General features: G+C 38.9%; 1 protein-coding gene across 4 annotated transcripts in view; it reads left to right on the forward strand.

Annotated features, from left to right (window-relative positions):
• The window catches only part of CEP112 (centrosomal protein 112), a 539,861-nt gene that overhangs the window by 475,340 nt on the left and 44,519 nt on the right, over nt 1-20,002 (forward strand). For all 4 annotated transcript variants that reach the window (XM_063080878.1, XM_063080876.1, XM_063080879.1 and 1 more), the window contains one exon: nt 5,229-5,318. In XM_063080878.1, the coding sequence (XP_062936948.1) occupies nt 5,229-5,318 (90 nt within the window). The remainder of the gene's footprint in view (nt 1-5,228; nt 5,319-20,002) is intronic.

The raw sequence follows: 20,002 nt of genomic DNA on the forward strand, positions 1-20,002 counted from the left end.
CTTTATACTGCTGATGGTTGTGTTTTGGTATGGAAGTGGATTTTTCCAAATTTCTTATAACCGATGGTTTGATAAAAATGGGAAAGTAAAGAGTTTCAAATTGTATTCTCTAGTGTGAACCTGGAGTACAGGTATTCTGGATAACGAGCTGAAGGCAAATTTGCAATACTTAGACAGCCTGTTGGGGAAAAGGTAGTAAGGTCACAGCTCTCAGGTGCCAGAATAGAGCTGGCTAAGAGGTTGGCCAAAGGCAAGGTCAGAAATGTAGAAAGGCTTGTGGTCACACTAAAATACTAAGTCTGAAAGCCTCTCTCAGTTCTATACCTTGTACACTGGAAACATTTTGGTTGTATCTTTTTTTTATCACTGTAACACAGTATTTCTTATCCAGTGACGTTTTCCCTTATTAAATAAATTTTTAACCTCTTCGTCACTGAACTGAACTTTTGTTCCATTTATTCATTATTAAAAGTCACGTGTCTGCCATCACTTTGTGCTTATTTGATTCAGAACTATGAGAGAAAAACTGGTTTTTAATAGGACTACACATAATTCCTTAATGCATGGTTTTACTAGTTAGGGAGTAAATTGCTCTAAATTATGTTTATAAATCTCTTATGAAAATAGCATTGACTATTATACTCTTTTTCTCCCAGACCAACAGAAAAGCCCTGTCTCAGGTGCCATTCAGTGGGCACATTAGCTACCAGATCCTTTTTCTCACCCCAAGGAGCCCATTAATACATAGAATTTTTTACACTTTAATTTGCTTTAATTCTTTTCATGTTTTAAACAAACAAATCAAGTTATCCTATAACATGCTCCCCTTTTAAAAAGCATGGTATACCCTCATTGTTCTCATAAAGCTTAATTATGTCATTTACATTCTTCTTCTGGAAAGTGTCATGCTTTGTTCCCAACCGACACAAAGCACTCTGAAAGTCAGGAACACTGTGGCTTCCTACAGCAAGCTGACGTGCATGGTATTTAACGGCAGCTTTAATTGGGAGAAAGGATCAGATTTAATTATGTTACCTTGTTCTCTTTGAAACTTTCTTTCAGCTGGATTTCCATGATACTAACTTCTTCTCAGTCACTTCCTACCCAGCAGGATTGTCACCAGCTGTCTTCGCCTCCTCCTCTGCCTGGTCACAAGGGTGGGCACCACCCACAGGGCAGGCTTAGGATCGCTTCTCACCTGCCTGACATCCCTAAGGAAGCTTACCCATCTGCAGCTCTGGCTGCGAGCCCTCCCACTGTCCACACCCACCTTCGCCATGTGATCCGCTGCATAGGTGTCTTAGTCAACTCAGGCTGCGTGGCTTATAAACACCACGCACTCATTTCTCACTGTTCTGGAGGCTGGGACGTCCAAGATAAGGCGCCAGCAGATTTTGTGTGTGGTGAGGGCCTGATTCCTAGTTCATAAACTGCCTTCTCGCTGTGTCCTCACATGCTGGAAGAGGTAAGGGACCATTCTTGGGTCTCTTTTATAAGCGTGCTGATCTCATTCAGGAGGGCTCCACCTCTCAAAGGTTCTACCTCCTAACACCATCACCTCGGGGGTTAGAATTCCAACATATGAATTTTGGGGGGATACAAATACTCAGACTATAACAATAGGTCCCCCTGGAAGTCCCATCAGCACCCAACATGTCAGAAACTGTACTGCCCCCCTCCCTTCTGACTTGCTCTGTTCTCATTGTTCCCTGGTCACTCAGTGTCAAAGCTTTGGGGTACCTTTGAGTCCCTCTTTTCCATGACCTCCCGTTAACGATTTTGCCACATCCATCCTTACCTCCATATCCACTGCCCTCTTTCAAGGTCTTATTCTACTGGGTTTCACTTCTGCGGCAGACTCATTTCTTAATCCCTTGACTTCACCAGGCAGAAATATTTCCTCGAAATTCAAGGAAAAAAACAGTTGAGCCAAATGCTGCTGTGAAATAAGGAAGAAAATTAGCTTCTGGCTTTGGTTTTGGGAAGTAGCAAGTGACTGTGGTGAAAACTGACTCAGGAGAGTAGTGGGGCAGGGGTCGGGAATAACGGGGTGCTGAGACAGTGAGGGAGGGCAGGGCGCTGCGTGTGCGCACTCACAGGGGTACCCTGATGACGGGGAGGAGAGGACGGAGACAAGCCAGGAGGTAGGGAACAACTTTTTGTTTAAGACAAGGGAGATATGTGTCTCCTTTATTTTTTCTGTGAAGTAAAACTAAAAACTGAAAAATGAAAAATCAAAGGAGATTTTTATTGTGGCAGGAACCAGAAATGTATTATTATAAATAATAATAATTACTATTATATGTGTGCATATAGAGAGAGATAGATATAGGTATTTTGAAGATATATTTATATATTCTGTATTTCAGGACACATAATAACCTTTAGTTAAATGTGCCCTGTTAAGGACAGTTGGAAGCCCTGATGATTGAAGCAAATGTCCTCAGGAAGCAGAGTTCAAATATTTATGAGTTCCTTCCACAGACATGAATTCAGTGTCACCAGTGTGCTGGGCATTGGGTGGCTCGGCAAGAGCTTGCTGAGATGAAGAGGAGAAAGCCCTGAGCTGCAGTCACACTCAACTCTACATGGATAAAAGCCCAGAGGAGCTAATACTTAGCTCTCGGTGCATAGGTCAGGGTAGGTGGGGCAGGGGCTTCCAGGCAAAGAAAAGAGAAAATAGGTTTGGTGTCAGAAAGCAGCAGCACAGAGTAGCACAAACGTATTGAATTTGAAGTTTCAGAAATGTGCACAGGATTGTATTGAGGGTTAAGAATAAAATCCACCTAGTGAATGATAGCTCCTGTTGTGACTGATAGCAGCACCGCCATCAGCACGACACACTGAGGCTTCCTACAGCCCAGTGTGGCTGGAGCACAAGCCACTTGATGAAGACCCTTGTGTGCCCTGCTGGGGAGTTTGAGCTGTGTCTCAGGGACGCTGGAGTGTTGTTCAAGCATTTCAGTGGGGGGATAACATAATCAGATTTAAGCTTAAGATCACCACTCTGGCAGCAATATGAGGATGGATTTAGAGAGCAGGAAACAGTGGGGGCAGAAAAATATATATGAATATTTTCCCGATACAGTAATCGTTACTTTCACCAATTATGCTCTAAGAGAAGCTGATAAGATCTTGTTTATTATTGGTAACTGTCAAAAGGAAAAAATGCTACTTGATCAATCAGCATAGGGAACAATTGGATTCATCTTTTTGGAAATAGACCACAATAACAGAATTATATGCTAATGAAGAACTGAGAGATTTCCAAGTTCATTCTCACACCTGGTTGAATCGTGGATTTATAGTCATGTCTAATCAAAGCGACTCTAAAGCGTTTAAGCTTATTCTCAAACCATTTTACTTTTTAAATTAGAAGTTCTTAGCCTGGAGTTCATCCAAGGACAGGCTTCAGGCACTCTGTGAACTCCCTAAAGTGAGAGGCAAAATCATAAGCACATCTTTTTATTTCTTCTAGGGAGTGACCAGATGGCTTCCATCAGATGCTCAAAGAACATCTCGAATGTCTAGAACCCCCCAAAAGAACCACTGTCTATATCTACATGTAGAAAAGACTGGCATTGCATTAAGAGTACCTCAGACATTTTGTCTGAACTCCAGCGTCTCCACTTGGATGTGTAATAGGCGTTTCAAACTGAAGCCATCACTGAGAGCTGCAGCTCCTCTCCCGCAGCACCCACCCCTCCCTCAGCCTTCCCCATCTCTGTAAATGCCGACTGCTGTCTTCTAGCTGCTCAGGCCCAAATCCCTGGGGTCCTCTTCTTTCTCATGCTCTGCATCCACTCCCTCAGGGCTGTCATCTCCATCTTCAGAATGTATCTGGAATCGGACACCTCCCTCACCAGCTGCTACCACCCTGGTCCAATGCTCCATCATCCCTGTCCCAGTGCATTGTGGTGGCTTCCGGCCTGCCACCCTTCTTCAGCCTCACCCTCTTGTCTCTTCTTCAGACAGCAACCAAAGCAACCCCTGCAGTAGCTCCCTGCTGCCTCTGAATAAAATCTAACGCCTGCCATGTCCCTGACCTCATTGCTACCTCTTTGCTCACTCTCCACGCTGACCTCTGCTGCTCCCTCAGCCTTGTCACCTCGGAGTCCTTACCCATGCAGTGTCCGCTGCTGGAAGGCTCTTCCTCTAGACATCTGTGTGGCTTGCTCTCTCTTCCCCTTCCAGTCTTTGCCCACTTGGGCCTTCTTGGGCTGTCTCTTTAAAACTGCGACACCTCTTCCCCACTCCCCTCCAGAACATTCCCCTTCCCTGCTTTATTTTTCTCCTGCACTAATCACTGATATATATATGTGTATTGTTTCCCTACCACCAACACCATTATAATATAAGCATTGTGATGCAGGGGGTTTCTTTGGCATTTTTTCTTTCACTGCTATATCTAGAATACCTATTGCAATTCTTGATGTATAGCAGGAACTCAATAATATTGACTGGATGAATTTTATTTTGGAATTTATTTGGCATTTTTGCTGTTACCATCTCATGCGTTCTGCTTACTATAACTTTCCATGTATTATTTCTAAAATTACACTGGAGTGTTTGAATGGATCCTGTTTCTTTTCTAGTTCACCTCTTTACTTAAAATAGTAACTGATGCAATGATGATTATTAATATATGTGGTCTTTAAGTTCCCCATATTAATCTGAATTCTATTTCCAACAGCTATTTGGCAAATGAAAGAACTCTTCTCTGTCCATTTTTTGCAAATTCCACACCATCCTCTCTGACTTACTAAAGAGATTCCTTGAAAGTTACTATAATTTACTCAAATTATAATAGTATAATTTTGAAAACATCATCTTGGTCAGATATTACAATTCCTGTCTGTCACAACACTTTTCAGAGTGTAAGTATACCTTATAGGTGTACTGATAGAGCTATTTTAGTTAGCAATAGCTTTATGCTTTACTAAATAATTGTGGTTCTATGCTAGAAACATAAGAGACATTTTATAATATGAATTGACATCTGCTAACTTGTCTGTTTTATAAGTTTGGAATTTTTTAGACTAGGTATTCTTATAGCAGGAAAAATCTGGGCCTGACACACAAAAGTCTGCTTTTGTTTGCCCGAACTCCTTGGAGCAACAGTAATAAACTGTAGACCTGAGGCCTTTCTAATGCCAGTTCATGTGGTAAAACTATTTTTTCTAAGTATGTTAGTTTTGAATGTTGATGTGTTTATTTTTCTGTTTCAGATTTTACAAGATGAACTAGAAAACTGCTCTAATCAGGTGCGGTGTGCAGAGAAAAAATTACAGCATAGAGAATTGGAGTCACAGGAACAGGTACACTTGGCTTTCCTACTTGGCTTGTTTGTTTACTTTCTCTAGGTCAAGGGGCTTATGCATTACCTGTTTCAGCTAGGGTGCTTTAGCTGCAGGTAACAGAATACCCATGGTTGACGTAAACAATAAAGGAATTTATTACTTCAGAACAGGAAGTCTGCAGGTAGGGCAGGCTCTGGCTCTGTATCTCTGGCATTTTCACAGCTCTGTCTCCTATGCTGGCTTCATTCTAAAAGCACTTTCGAACTGGCTGCAACAGTGCCAGGCATCCTGGCCAGATCTGCACTATCCGGAGGCAAAAAGGGACTGTAAGTTTCTGGGGTCTCCTTCTGGAGAATAAGGAAATATTTCCTAGGTCCTCCCCGCAGCCTTCCTTTGCTTCGTATTGGCCAGAGCAGGTCATGTGCTCAGTCTGGCATTCCCAATCCCTGGCAAGAGGACTGGGTATCAAAACTAGCCTAGGCCAATCAGGATCCACCTGCTGGTGGTGGAATTAGGGGAGGAAAGAAAACTGGAACAAAGAAGGGGGAAGTGGATGTTGAGTATGCAGCCAACAGTGTCTGCTGTGTCGTTCTAAAATAAATGACATTATTTTACTTAGAGGCATAAATCATCTTTTCTTTGAATTTTAATTTTTCCTCTTTTTTTCCATTATGTTAATAAAATAAATGTAATATAAACCAGAATAATCTGGCTATGACAATAGCTGATGACCTATTATATTTTCACATGACAGTATTATTTTCACCCAACTCTTCTGGTTATAATGAATTGTACTTAGTGGTAATTTTGACAATTTAAAGTAAAAATTCAACAATGTATCAATAGAGACCATGAGTCTTAATGAAAACTTTTATAAATGCTTTGTCCTCAGCCACTGGGTATAGCACAGCTGACATTCTTCTAAGTGCCACTGATCCATTACGGAAAGAACCTGCCATAGGTATTGAGAGATGTTTGTACTTTGGTTGTCCCATAGTAAAACTCAGTACAGGAATATTAAATTAGGTTATTTTTACTTTTGGGGAAGGGTAAACACTAATGGTAGGCTAATAAGGTTTCTTTCTTCTTTTTTCCATCACTGGAGATGTTTAGAAACAGGATCCCATGGTGGGGGATTGTACAAAATGGCAGAAGTAAATACCTAATAGATGCTGAGTATTAATACTTACTGTATTAACTTGAGTGCCTATAATTCCTTCCTACTCTGTAATATAAACCCTGTGTAATATGTATATCATACATATATGTATATGTTGTGTACATATGATATGCATAAATATGCATATATGCATATATACATATATGTCATGTGCAGTGTCTGTGTCATACAGTCGGTAATAGGATAACAAAACAATAATACTAGGATGAGAGAACCACACTTTATGAAATGCCTACAAGGTGACAGATACTATACAAGAAATGTTACACATATTACTGCATTTAATCCTCACAACAACTGTGTAAGGTCAGTATTATCATTCCCATTTTATAGACGGCATGCTAAAACCCAGAGTGGTTGAGTAACTCATTCAAGATCACACAACTAGTAAGTAATAGAGCTGTATTCAGACGCAAGTTTATCTGAATTCCAAACTTTTTCTCCTTTCGTGACAATTTTTATGTTATATTTGTAGTTGATTAAAAAAAATGGATAGCAGTGATAGGAGAAGTAAGCTTATTAAGGATGGTAGGAAAACACACCTACTGCTCTAGATACCTGGTACAGTAGCAAATGCCATTGACCTTCCACGGGCAGAGAAGAGCAGAGAGCAGAGGAAACAAAAGCACAGCCTATTTCGTCACAGGTGAAAGTGCTTCCTTGGATGGGCGTGCGGTCTTGTTCACATCACAGCAGCACAGATGTGCTTGTCAGTGATGGTCAGCTGAGCACCGTCCTCTGCTGAGTATGCTTGTAACTAAAAGAAGGGAAAAGGAAAGCTTCTCAAAAGCAGGAAATGATGTTCCCTGGAGGACTGGGGCTCTCCAGCTTATGGTAAAATATGACTTAAGGTAAAACTTTGTTGACATCACTTTAATTCATGGCAAAACTTCACACAGAAAATTCCATTATATATGTAGAGTAGGGAAATTAAGAAATCCCAAATGAACAATAGGGAAGGATTCAGGAACTCCTGTCAGTCTTTTTTTATTGACTTCTTTTTGATCATCAAAGTTGCTTTCATCTTTGTAATGACAATAGCTTTTTAGAATATTTCTTATACTAATTCCTGATATCTTCTATTAGGCTACAGTTTACTAAAGAAATGTCAGGAAATACCCATGGGTAAAGCAGAATATTTCATAATCTTTGCAACCATGATACGTTGGGCTCTGTCCACAAGGTCCTAGGGTGTAACTAGAAAAAAAAATGCCATTTGTTTTAATAATACTAAGCATTTAATAAATATTATTCATCTATATTTAATTTAATTTAATCTTTTATTTTCTCTAAATGTGACCCGTGTCCCCCTTTCAATTTGTGACGCTCAGCAAGTAGTCAAAAATAATTAGAACTATTGTCATGGGCATTTTTTAGGGTTTGCTTATATATGAGCTTACTTAGGATATCTAAAATGTTGAAATGTTACATTATGATTTTCTTTTTGGCCAATCATCAAACAACTGCAGTAACAGTAGCTAGCCTCCCATCGGCCAATCAAACAACTGAAATGTGTACAAAACAGCTACTTAGAACTTTCTTCTCTTTCTTTTCAACCAAATATTATTACCCCGATGTTAGTTGCATAAAAAATCAAGATTGAAACTGGCAGAATTACAAAGGACAATTTCCTAGGCTGCTTTTTTTAACTTGCTTGCTTTAAAAAAAGTTTAAACTGTTTCTGTTTTTCATTTAAGAAAAATTCCTGTGTTTTGTTTGATTCTATAAAAACAAAAAATGAATGAGGCATTTTAAACGTTATGTTTTCAATTAAAAACAAAAAGCTGCTTCTCATCAGGCCTCGATGGGTGGCATCCTTGCTGCCCACCCTTTGCCTGGGTGCTGTCCCCTCTCTCTTCTTACTCTGGCAGCTCAGCGAACTGAGTCCCAGAGGAGGCATGTTCATTGGGAGGTACAAAGGGTTACCTTGTTCCTTGTGCAGATTCAAGAACAATAATACAAGCAGAATTAGAAAAATAGTAAGTTTCTAAGTCAGCCTTACAAAAACATGATCTTTCCTTTTACCCATAAATACTAATTTAAAATTATCACTATTTTTATCCGTACCAGGGGTGAATACTAATTCCAGATAAGGTCTGAGCAAGAATCCCATAATCTAAGCTAAGAAGGGGAGATCAGAGCTCTGATCAAACTTCCTCATTGTGCAAGGAAACTGAGTCATCAGGGAAGGATGTGACTTTCCTAACATGCAACACAGTAGTGGCAGACCCAAGGGAGGACTGTATGTGGTCTGCTCACTCCAAGGGTATTATTTTCCATTGTGTTACACACTATGGAAAATGGGAATATGCCATCTATTACTCAGGTTCAGGTATAGATTTAAAACTGAAATTCACTTTTGGGAACAAATGATGTTTTATTATTCACAATGAGACTAGATAAATTGGTCTGATAAATAATAGAAAAGAGAAGGAAGAAAAGAAATAGTTTAAAAATTTACTTGGTATTCTTGACACTGTGTAAAGCCCATACAAGGGGTCTTCAAAAAGATCAGGGAAAGGTTCATGTTCTCTTTTCTGTTTTTCTGTGAACTTTTTGAAGTACCTTCATGTTTATCACAGAGACACTAAACAATGTCACATTCTAACCTAATATAATGTAGACATTAATATACATGTAACAAAACCCCTGCTTCAAACTGGATATCTTAAATTTTGAAAGTATGAATAGCTTTGATTACGCTGGTCACTCAGTTTCCCAAAATATTATTTTAAATAAATTAGTGGTAAAAATACTTCAGAAATCTCCTAAAAAGACAATACGGTGCTGAGCGTTTCACAGGGAACTCAATTGTTTTCTCCTCAACATTTTATTCTTTAGACAGGCATATTGTGGCAGACAGTGCTAGGTACTGAGAAGAAACAATGATGAATAAATTATAAATCCTGCCTTCAGGGAGTTTTCAGTCTGGCAGAGCAAAGGAGATATGTATAAAATGTAGATTGCAGGCATGGAATTAAAGTTGGCTCTTTTTCTTCTAAATGGCTTCGAGGCTTAGAATCTCAAGATGTGGAAAGTGCACAAGCCTTCCATATTTCCTGACCCTGTGGGGAAGGAAGAGAAAGATCTTTAGCCAGGAAAAGATCAGGGTCCCACCACTCCAGGCAGTGTTTGGTACTTGTTGACTTGGAGTTGTGGCCCTCGAAGGAATCGGGTTCTTCTGAGGCGGGTCGGAAGAGGGTCAGGGTTTCTGCGAGCTTTCTCTTGAAAACACCTGGCCTCCCACCTCATCTTGCTGCCTTGGGCTACCCCTGGTTTTGTAGCCAGCATTATTTGTAGCCAGCTGGTTTAGTTTTGAGTCTTATCTGGTGCACCCGAGCATCAGTCTGGACTGTGCCAGCACAAGTAACTCATAAATTGTTTAAAAACATATAGCTAGGCCAGTCACACTTCTTTTCTTTACTGAAATGTATAGATTGTACATATCTATGGGGTACCACATTGAATATCAATACCTGTGTGCAATATGTGATGCTCAAATCAGGATAATTAGTATATTCAACATTACACAATGTAATCATTTTTTGAGTCACATTTTAACATTTCAATCACAACTTTGCAGCAACCAACTTTATATTTAAGGCCTAGACACATCAGTTAATTTAGGAGAGAATCTAGTGAGCAAAGATGTCTCAGTGGTAATTGTGTGTGTTTAAGGGTTGGGGAGTGGGGACAGAGGTTGTCCCAGAGACCCCCACCAAGACACAGGGAGAGGAGAGACTTTAAGGACCAGTATGATCCAGTGGGAAAAGCACCACTGATTCTAAATCTTTGTCACTACTAATCACATGATCTTGGGTAAGTCACTTAACTTCTCTGCATATCACACTCCTAATTGGTAAAATGTCAGTGATGATACCTTCCCACAGGGTTCTTGGGAACATCATAACAGGATAATGTGTGTAAAAATACTTCAAAAAACTATAAAACAGTATGCAGATGCAATGTGTGTGATTATAGTTATTCATAGAGGAGATGGGGACATCTGAGCTGGGCCTTACCAGAGAGGAGGGACATCCTGGTTAGGGAACAACATAAGGGAAGACATGAAGTAGAGCGTGCTCAGAAGTGTTCAAGGAGTATTGGGTAATGTCTTGGCCAGAGGGTAATATCGGAGAGGAGGAAAACAAGACCAGAAAGTTAGTTTCATTCATTTTATCGACTAAAAAAAAAAGAGAGAGAAACCGTGCTCCTTACTAAGCGCTGTGGATAGGACCATTGGTGGCCAGCCTTGGAGGCAATGCCAGGGAGTGCAGCCACTGTCAGAAAGCAGCTGTCAGCAACTGAGGACTTTTTTCTTTACTGGAGAGTGTAACATAATTGAGGTTATACTTCACAAAGATTGACTGGGCAGAAGTAGTAAGATAAATGATGAAAAGACAAATTCAGAGGTGGTAGCACTAAAATTCACATCACTAGCCACAAGAGAAATATGGAAGGCTTGAACTGGGTGTTGTCAAAGGGAGTCGAAAGGAAGGGGTAAATGTGAAGACTCACATGAAAGGAAAAATTCACAGAACACAGAAACTTATAGGACAAAAGAAAGAAATATGTCAAAAATAATACCAAATTTTTGAATTGACAAGCTGGTGTCTAGTGAACGATGATACTATTGTTTTTTAGATGTTGCATCTGAGATGCTAGCAAGAGGACATTTATTTGGAGACATATAGTTGGAAATCTGAATCTCAAACTCAAGAAAGAGCCTAGGAATGTAAACATGCCAGAATCATGTCAAGGGGGATACGGCAAAGCCCACAGTGTGGATGATACTGACAAGGAAGAGCATAGAGAGAGACAAGAGGCCACAGCAGACCCACGGGGAGGGCCACATTCAAGGGGTCAGAGAAAGTAGAGGAGGATACAAAGAGGACCTACAAGGAATGGGCAGATAAGAGCAGAGCCAGGAGAATTTAATGCCATGAAAACCAGAGAAAGAGTGTTTCCTGCTAGACTTTCAGCTCCATAGGTTAAGCACCCTATCTGACTTTGTCATGGCATCCATCAGCACTTGCTGCATTGAATTGCTCTGAAAAGCCTTTGCTGTCCTCAGCCGTCCTCAAAATGGCCCTGCCCACCCTGTGTCCCGCTTTCATCTGTGCTCTTGCAACACTTTCTGTGGCCCTGCATTGAAGGCTTTCCCATCAGACTCCCTCAGTAGGTGGTGTGCTCTGAGGGTGGGACCCTGGGCTGGGACTGCGACATGTTTATCCTTGTAGCTCAGCTTCTAGCCCAGTGCCTGGCCCCTGTGGTGCTCAGTGAATTAATGGGAGGAAGAAAGGAGCGATGGGGGTCAGGGAATAGAGAGAGAGAAAGGGAAGGAGGAAGTGGGGGAGGAAGAGGGAGGAAGGATTAACAGCATCACATGCTGCAAAGAGTTTAAGGATGAAGAGTTCTAAAAGTCACTGAACTTTGGTAATGAATACAGGCCCTTGGTATTGGGACTCCTAAACATATTCTAAGTGACTTTTTCTAAGCATATTCTTGTCTAGACGTTTCTTAAAATAAATATTATAAAATTCTGCTGTGAATCCATCTGGTCCTGGGCTTTTCTTTGTTGGGAGCCTTCTGATAACAGCTTCAATCTCCTTTATTGTTATTGGTCTGTTCAGATTTTCTACGTCTTCACGGTTCAGTTTTGGGAGCTTGTGTGTGTCCAGAAATTTATCCATTTCCTCCAGATTTTCAAATTTGTTGGCGTACAGTTGTTTATAGTAGTCTCGAATGATTCCTTGTATTTCAGATGAATCAGTTGTAATATCGCCTTTTTCATTTCTAATTTTTGTTATTTGAGTCTTCTCTCTTCTTTTTTTTGTTAGCCATGCTAATGGTTTGTCAATTTTATTTATCTTTTCAAAAAACCAACTTTTTGATTCGTTGATCTTTTGAATTGTTTTTTGGTTTTCAATTTCATTCAGTTCTGCTCTGATCTTAATGATTTCTTTCCGTCTGCTAACTTTAGGATTGGATTGTTCTTGTTTTTCTAGTTCTTTCCATCTTTCCATTCTTCTGAAGTGAGCATTTAATGCAATAAATTTTCCCCTCAATACTGCTTTTGCAGTATCCCACAGGTTTTGGTATGATGTATCATTGTTTTCATTAGTTTCAATAAACTTTTTGATTTCCTGCTTGATTTCTTCTTGGACCCATATGTCATTAAGTAGAATGCTGTTTAATTTCCATGTGTTTGTATAGTTTCCAGAGTTTTGTTTGTTATTAATTTCTAGTTTTAATCCATTGTGGTCTGAGAAGATACATGGGATAATTCCAATTTTTTTGAATTTACTGAGACTTGATTTGTGACCTAATATGTGATCTATCCTGGAGAATGATCCATGTGCTGATGAGAAGAATGAATATTCTGAGGTTGTTGGGTGGAATGTTCTGTAGATATCTGCCAATTCCAATTGGTCTAGAGTCTTGTTTAGATCTTGTGTTTCTCTACTGATTCTTTGCCTAGATGATCTGTCTAATATTGACAGTGGACAGCAGAATTTTACCAAACATTCAAAGAGGAATTGACACCGATTCTTTACAAACTATTCCAAAAGATTGAAACGGACGCAAATCTCCCAAACTCATTCTATGAAGCAAACATCATCCTGATACCAAAACCAGGTAAAGATATAACCAAAAAAGAAAACTACAGGCCGATATCCTTGATGAATATAGATGCAAAAATCCTCACTAAAATACTAGCAAACAGAATACAGCAACACATACGAAAAATTATTCATCACGATCAAGTGGGATTCATCCCAGGGATGCAAGGTTGGTTCAACATACGCAAATCAATAAATGTGATACACCATATTAATAAACTCAAACACAAGGACCATATGATCATCTCGATAGATGCTGAAAAAGCATTTGATAAAGTTCAGCACTCATTCATGACAAAGACCCTCAATAAGTTAGGTATAGAGGGAAAGTATCTCAACATAATTAAAGCCATATATGCCAAACCCACTGCCAATATCATCCTGAATGGGGAAAAGCTGAAAGCTTTTCCTTTAAGAACAGGCACTAGACAAGGATGCCCACTCTCACCACTCCTATTCAACATAGTGTTGGAAGTACTAGCCAGAGCAATCAGAGAAGAGAAGGAAATAAAGGGCATCCAGATTGGAAAAGATGAAGTCAAACTGTCCCTGTTTGCAGATGACATGATCCTATATATCGAACAGCCTAAAACCTCTACAAAAAAACTGTTGGAATTGATAAATGATTTCAGCACAGTAGCAGGATACAAAATCAACACACAAAAATCAGTAGCATTTCTTTTCTCCAATAGTGAACATGCAGAAGGAGAAATCAAGAAAGCCTGCCCATTTACAATAGCCACCAAAAAAATAAAATACTTAGGAATTGAGTTAACCAAGGAGGTGAAAAATCTCTATAATGAGAACTACAAACCACTGCTGAGAGAAATTAGAGAGGATACAAGAAGATGGAAAGATAGTCCATGCTCTTGGATTGGAAGAATCAACATAGTGAAAATGTCCATACTACCCAAAGTGATATACAAATTCAATGCAATCCCCATCAAAATTCCAAAGACATTTTTCTCAGAAATGGAAAAAACTATTCAGACATTTATATGGAACAATAAAAGACCACGAATAGCCAAAGCAATGCTCAGCAAAAAAAATAAAGCTGGAGGCATAACACTACCTGACTTTAAGCTATACTACAAAGCTATAATAACCAAAACAGTATGGTACTGGCATAAAAACAGACACACTGACCAATGGAATAGAATAGAGAATCCAGAAATCAACCCACACACTTACTGCCATCTGATCTTTGACAAAGGCACCAAACCTATTCACTGGGGAAGGGACTGCCTCTTCAGCAAGTGGTGCTGGGATAACTGGATATCGATATGCAGGAGAATGAAACTAGATCCATACCTCTCACCGTATACTAAAATCAACTCAAAATGGATTAAGGATTTAAATATACACCCTGAGACAATAAAACTTCTTAAAGAAAACATAGGGGAAACACTTCAGGAAATAGGACTGGGCACAGACTTCATGAATACGACCCCAAAAGCACGGGCAACCAAAGGAAAAATAAACAAATGGGATTATATCAAACTAAAAAGCTTCTGCACAGCAAAAGAAACAATTAAAAGAGTTAAAAGACAACCAACAGAGTGGGAGAAAATATTTGCAAAATATACATCTGACAAAGGATTAATATCCAGAATATATAAGGAACTCAAACAACTTTACAAGAAGAAAACAAGCAACCCAATTAAAAAATGGGCAAAAGAGCTAAGTAGGCATTTCTCTAAGGAAGATATCCAAATGGCCAACAGACATATGAAAAAATGCTCAACATCACTCAGCATCCGGGAAATGCAAATCAAAACCACATTGAGATACCATCTAACCCCAGTTAGGATGGCTAAAATCCAAAAGACTATGAACGATAAATGCTGGCGAGGCTGCGGAGAAAAAGGAACTCTCATACATTGTTGGTGGGACTGCAAAATGGTGCAGCCTCTATGGAAAATGGTATGGAGGTTCCTTAAACAATTGCAAATAGATCTACCATACGACCCAGCCATCCCACTGTTGGGAATATACCCAGAGGAATGGAAATCATCAAGTCGAAGGTATACCTGTTCCCCAATGTTCATCGCAGCACTCTTTACAATAGCCAAGAGTTGGAACCAGCCCAAATGCCCATCATCAGATGAGTGGATACGGAAAATGTGGTACATCTACACAATGGAATACTACTCAGCTATAAAAACGAATGAAATACTGCCATTTGCAACAACATGGATGGACCTTGAGAGAATTATATTAAGTGAAACAAGTCAGGCACAGAAAGAGAAATACCACATGTTCTCACTTATTGGAGGGAGCTAAAAATTAATATATAAATTCACACACACACATACACACATACACACACAAACCGGGGGGCGGGGAGGAAGAAGATATAACAACCACAATTATTTGAAGTTGATACAACAAACAAACAGAAAGGACATTGTTGGGGGGGAGGGGGGGAGGGGGGAGGGAGGGAGGTTTTGGTGATGGGGAGCATTAATCAGCTACAATGTATATCGACAAAATAAAATTTAAAAAAAAAAAAAAAATAAATAAATAAATAAATATTATAGATATTCTTTTCCCATTTTCATCTGGGGGGATCATTTCATCTGTAGGATCATTCATGGCTTCTCTATGGCCCTCAGCTATTCCTCAGACATTACAACACCAAAAGGGTTCGTAGACCAGGAAAAACTAAGAGAAAGCAGAATGCCAGTACCCTTCTGACAATGCCCACCTGGCTGCTCGCCTTTAAAACGGGAGGTTTTCCCTACAAATCTCTCCCGCAAGATGCCCTCAGAAGGGCAAGGCAGAGAGGATACCAAAAAGTCCTTTATTTTCCCTACAGATGAACTTGGCATTCTGCTGCTTCCTTCCTAGTGGTTTTAAGAATAAAATTTGGTTCCCTTAGTATAAGTAGCTTTCGAGTAATGTTAAACATCTCTGGAAGTGCCTTAGCTCTTTCTGCTGTCATACCATTACAGCTACTGTCATTTGTATTCCCAAAGAGTTCATTTGCCTCCCACAATGTCCAATGATCTATCAGGGAGTAACGTGGATATTAAGAGAACCAAAATCAATATACTTAAAGCTTTCATTGGATAGCACTGCTTATCTTTAAGCCACCTCAGTCATCATCAAAGGTAACCAAGAAATCTATGGAGTCACAGGCAGCCTTAAAGAAGAAGATGCTATGGAGACAGAAAATCAGTGAAGCAATAATCGTGACAATTGTTAAAAGGAAGAATTGGTCTTCTGCAGATTTCCAAGCCTTTAATTTTCCCATAATGGATTTTAAAACTTCACAGTCTTAGCTGCTGTTGGCTAACTCATCTGTAGTGAAATCTATTTAAAAGTACTAACAACTCAAAACTGTGTTTTATCCCAAAGCACATTATGAAAACAGTATTAATAATTGCAACAGAAATATAATTCAAAGACTCTTATTGACTTTTCATGTTTAATGGTTATTATTCTGGCTTGTTTTGAGTAATTTTAACAACCACAGTTTATTTACAAAATTCAGACTAATTCTTTTGTTCCCATGCCAAGAAAATACATTTGTTCCCAGACAGCTGGTATGATGCATCATTCTGAGATGGGAATTGTTATGAGGGATAGAACCACATTTAATTTTGGCCACATCTTATTCTCAATGAGAGTTTGAATACTTGTCTCTGTTTTCTGAAAAAAACACTTGAACCACAGTGTCAGGGACATTAGTATTTTTGTAAAAATACATGTCTTATCAAAATATTCCTTGTAAATCAGTTATTCTATTAGATTTTGGTGCAAAGCAAGTCACTCATACCCAAAACCCCCACTAAAAACTATGTACGATGATCACAGCACCATCTTTAAAGGATAACTCGAAGCGCTTTTCTGGTGCGAATGTGCTCTGTTTCATCCTTGCTTTCTTGAGATTCCCTTTGTTTTTAACTTCACTGGGCTTATTGTGCTGGGGGAGGAGAGAGGAGGCAGATCCCTGATGTGCTTGCTGCGTATTTTTAATCCTGTGCTTTGCTGACATATCAAATCCAAGTGTCAGCAAAGCACCCTCTGCATCACTGCAGCTGTTTTTCCATAAAGCCTTTTCTACATTGTTGAAGTGGCTCTTCGTCCTCGCGGTGAACACTGGGGGACGATGAAGACTGGGTAAGAGCCACGGGATTGCACAGGGCTCTGACCTGGGGCTGGAGAGCTCAAAGCCAGGCTGTGCCTGCCTAGGGCCAGGTCTCATCTTTTACTCCTGTAATGAAGTAAAATGAGAAAATATTCTCACTTCTTTTGGTTTAATAGTTTTGGCTTTAATTTTATTCTTTTTTAATTCAAAAATAATTGAATCCAAATGGCTTGCTCCAAACCAGTAAATTATGGAGGCATGTAAAGAGTAAAACAGAAGCAAAAACTTAAAACCAAGTTGTGTTCTGCCTTTTAAAGTTGGTAAGCAAGAAGAACTATCAAGCATTAACCTGGGTAATCGAATGTAATCTCCCAGGAAGATAAAAAGGGGACTATATCCCTGAGCAGTGTCCTGTCAAAGCTCACTTTTCCAGCAGCCACTGAGCACCGAGTTCTTGGAACTGAGTGAACACCTGAGAAGAGGAAGCAAAAGAGGAGATAAACACAGTGATGGTGGAAGAGGGCGGGCAAGTCAGGTGGTCACGAGAGAGAAGTGTCTGATGACTACTTACTGTGTGCATCACGTTCAGAAAGGAGTGTCACACGTTCTAAGATGCCACTTACTGCCAATTCCTGTTTTATTGTAGTCCAGCCAGAAAAGTTCTCCTTTTTGTGTTGTCAAAGGCTATGTTGAGGTAGAAGCAATTGAAATTGTTTATTGGCAAACAAGGGACAGAGCAGAGGTATTTTAGAGGCACCAGATGTATATCAGTGTAAACTAAAATAAGGAAAGGAAGGTGATTTTTTTTAATACAATGGCCAATTCAGAAGTTAAAGAGACCATTTGAATGTATTTTACGTGTAGATAACCTGTTGGATTTCTGTACAGAATTAGAAGACATAGTTCCAGTAGGAAAAAATATTATTATGAAATGTTCAAATGCAAAAAATAACTTATTAAATTAAATGGAAAAGTTATAACTAGTGAAGAACATAATATAACTGGCATTATTAAAGTTTATTAAGTACAAGGCCTATTTTGAATCAGACAAGCTAATACTTACCCAGCTGTCAGTATATAGAGATTATGTGGAAAACTTGGTTATTCTCTAGGAGCTTCTGTTCTAACAATAAAGGAAAACAGACTAAAGATTCATTTCTGGTTTAGTATGTGAGATTTGCACTCAGGTTTATTCAGAAGGGGTAAGGAGAAGTAGGAGCTAGAAAGCACTCTGACAGGAGATTTTCTTGTTTTTGACTATTAAGAAGGAAGGAATTTTGCAACCTGCTTGTGTTGGACCTGACAAGCTTATTTAGGGGGGCTCTTCCCAGCTCAGATACGTAGCCAGGCGTGGTGGAGAGGACACAGACATCTGCTTGGATGCTGGTCCTGGTTCCTACAGAAGCAGCAGCAGCAGAAAGGAAGCAATAGTCCAAGAGCTGGTGCTCCAGATCTCGCACTCCCGGCAGAACCAGAGCAGCGATGTATCTTATTTTTCTACCCTTCAGCTTAAGATTTTATTTGAATAAATACCTCTATAGAATGGAGAAAAAATTGGAAAACTGGACTGAATGATCCCAAACGCTCCATTCAGCACATGAAATTTTAAGGCTTTGTCTGACTTGATAAACTGAGGAGGGTAAATGAGATGGTATAATCAGAATGTGCCATGGTAACTGAACAACAGCTCAGGGTGAACTCTTTTTGAACTCAGAAGTGACACTTTTAATATTCAGTTCACCAGATATTTACTAAGCACCTGCTAGATGGCCTGGGTATATGTTGATGAACAAACCAAACAAAATCCTTCCCCTTGTGAAGTTTGCATTTTAGTGGTAGGTTCTTCATAGGCTTTTGCATTTCTATATAAATTTTAGATTCAACTTGTCAATTTCTAATAAGTCTTCCAGTCCATGAACATAGTACAAGTTATCCTTCTGATTTATTTAAGCATTCTTTAATTTTTCTTTTATATTTTACATTTTCTGTGAAGATACCTTCCACATCTTCTATTAGATTTATTTGTATGTATTTGATATGTTTTTTAAAATTAAGATAACATTTTTTAAAATTGCATTTTCTCACAATTTTCTGCTAGTATATAGAAATAAATTGACTTTGTATGGATTCCTTTTATTGCATTAAGGAAGTTTCTTTCTGTTATTACCAAGAGTCTTTTTTCTTTTATAAATCACAAATGGATGTTGTATTTTCTTAAACGCCTTTTCTCCATCTTGTGAGATAATCTTATGAATTTTGTCCTGTATTCAACTAATGCAGTGAAATTCATATATTTATTTTCTGACATTAAATCAGTCTTGCATTCCTGGAATAAACCTCATTTGATCATAACAACTTATCCTTTTTTTTTTTTTTTTTTTTTTTTTACCTTTAGCTGGATTTTGGTTTGCTAATGCTATATTTTGTTTAGGATTTTTACATTGGTAGTTATGAGTGAGATTGGCCTATAATTTTCTTTTAGTGTAATATTTTCATCAGATTTTGGTATAATAGTTTGCTGGTTTCATAAGACAAATTGGAATATTTTCTCTTTACCTATTTTCTGGAAGAGTTTGTTTAATATTGCTATTAATTCTTTATTAAAATATTTGGTAGAATTCACTAATGAAACCATCTGGAACTAGAATTTTTTTTGGTGGAAAATTTTTATTTAATTATAGCTATACATTCTTTAGAGGTTATAGCATTCATATTTTCAATTTTTACTTTTGCCTAATTCTCTCTCTGTTCTCATTTTGGGACTATAATTATATATATATGTTAGACCATCTAACCCTGTTCCCTG

The sequence above is a fragment of the Cynocephalus volans genome, chromosome 16 (genome assembly GCF_027409185.1).
Source record: "Cynocephalus volans isolate mCynVol1 chromosome 16, mCynVol1.pri, whole genome shotgun sequence".
Classification (NCBI taxonomy): domain Eukaryota; kingdom Metazoa; phylum Chordata; class Mammalia; order Dermoptera; family Cynocephalidae; genus Cynocephalus; species Cynocephalus volans.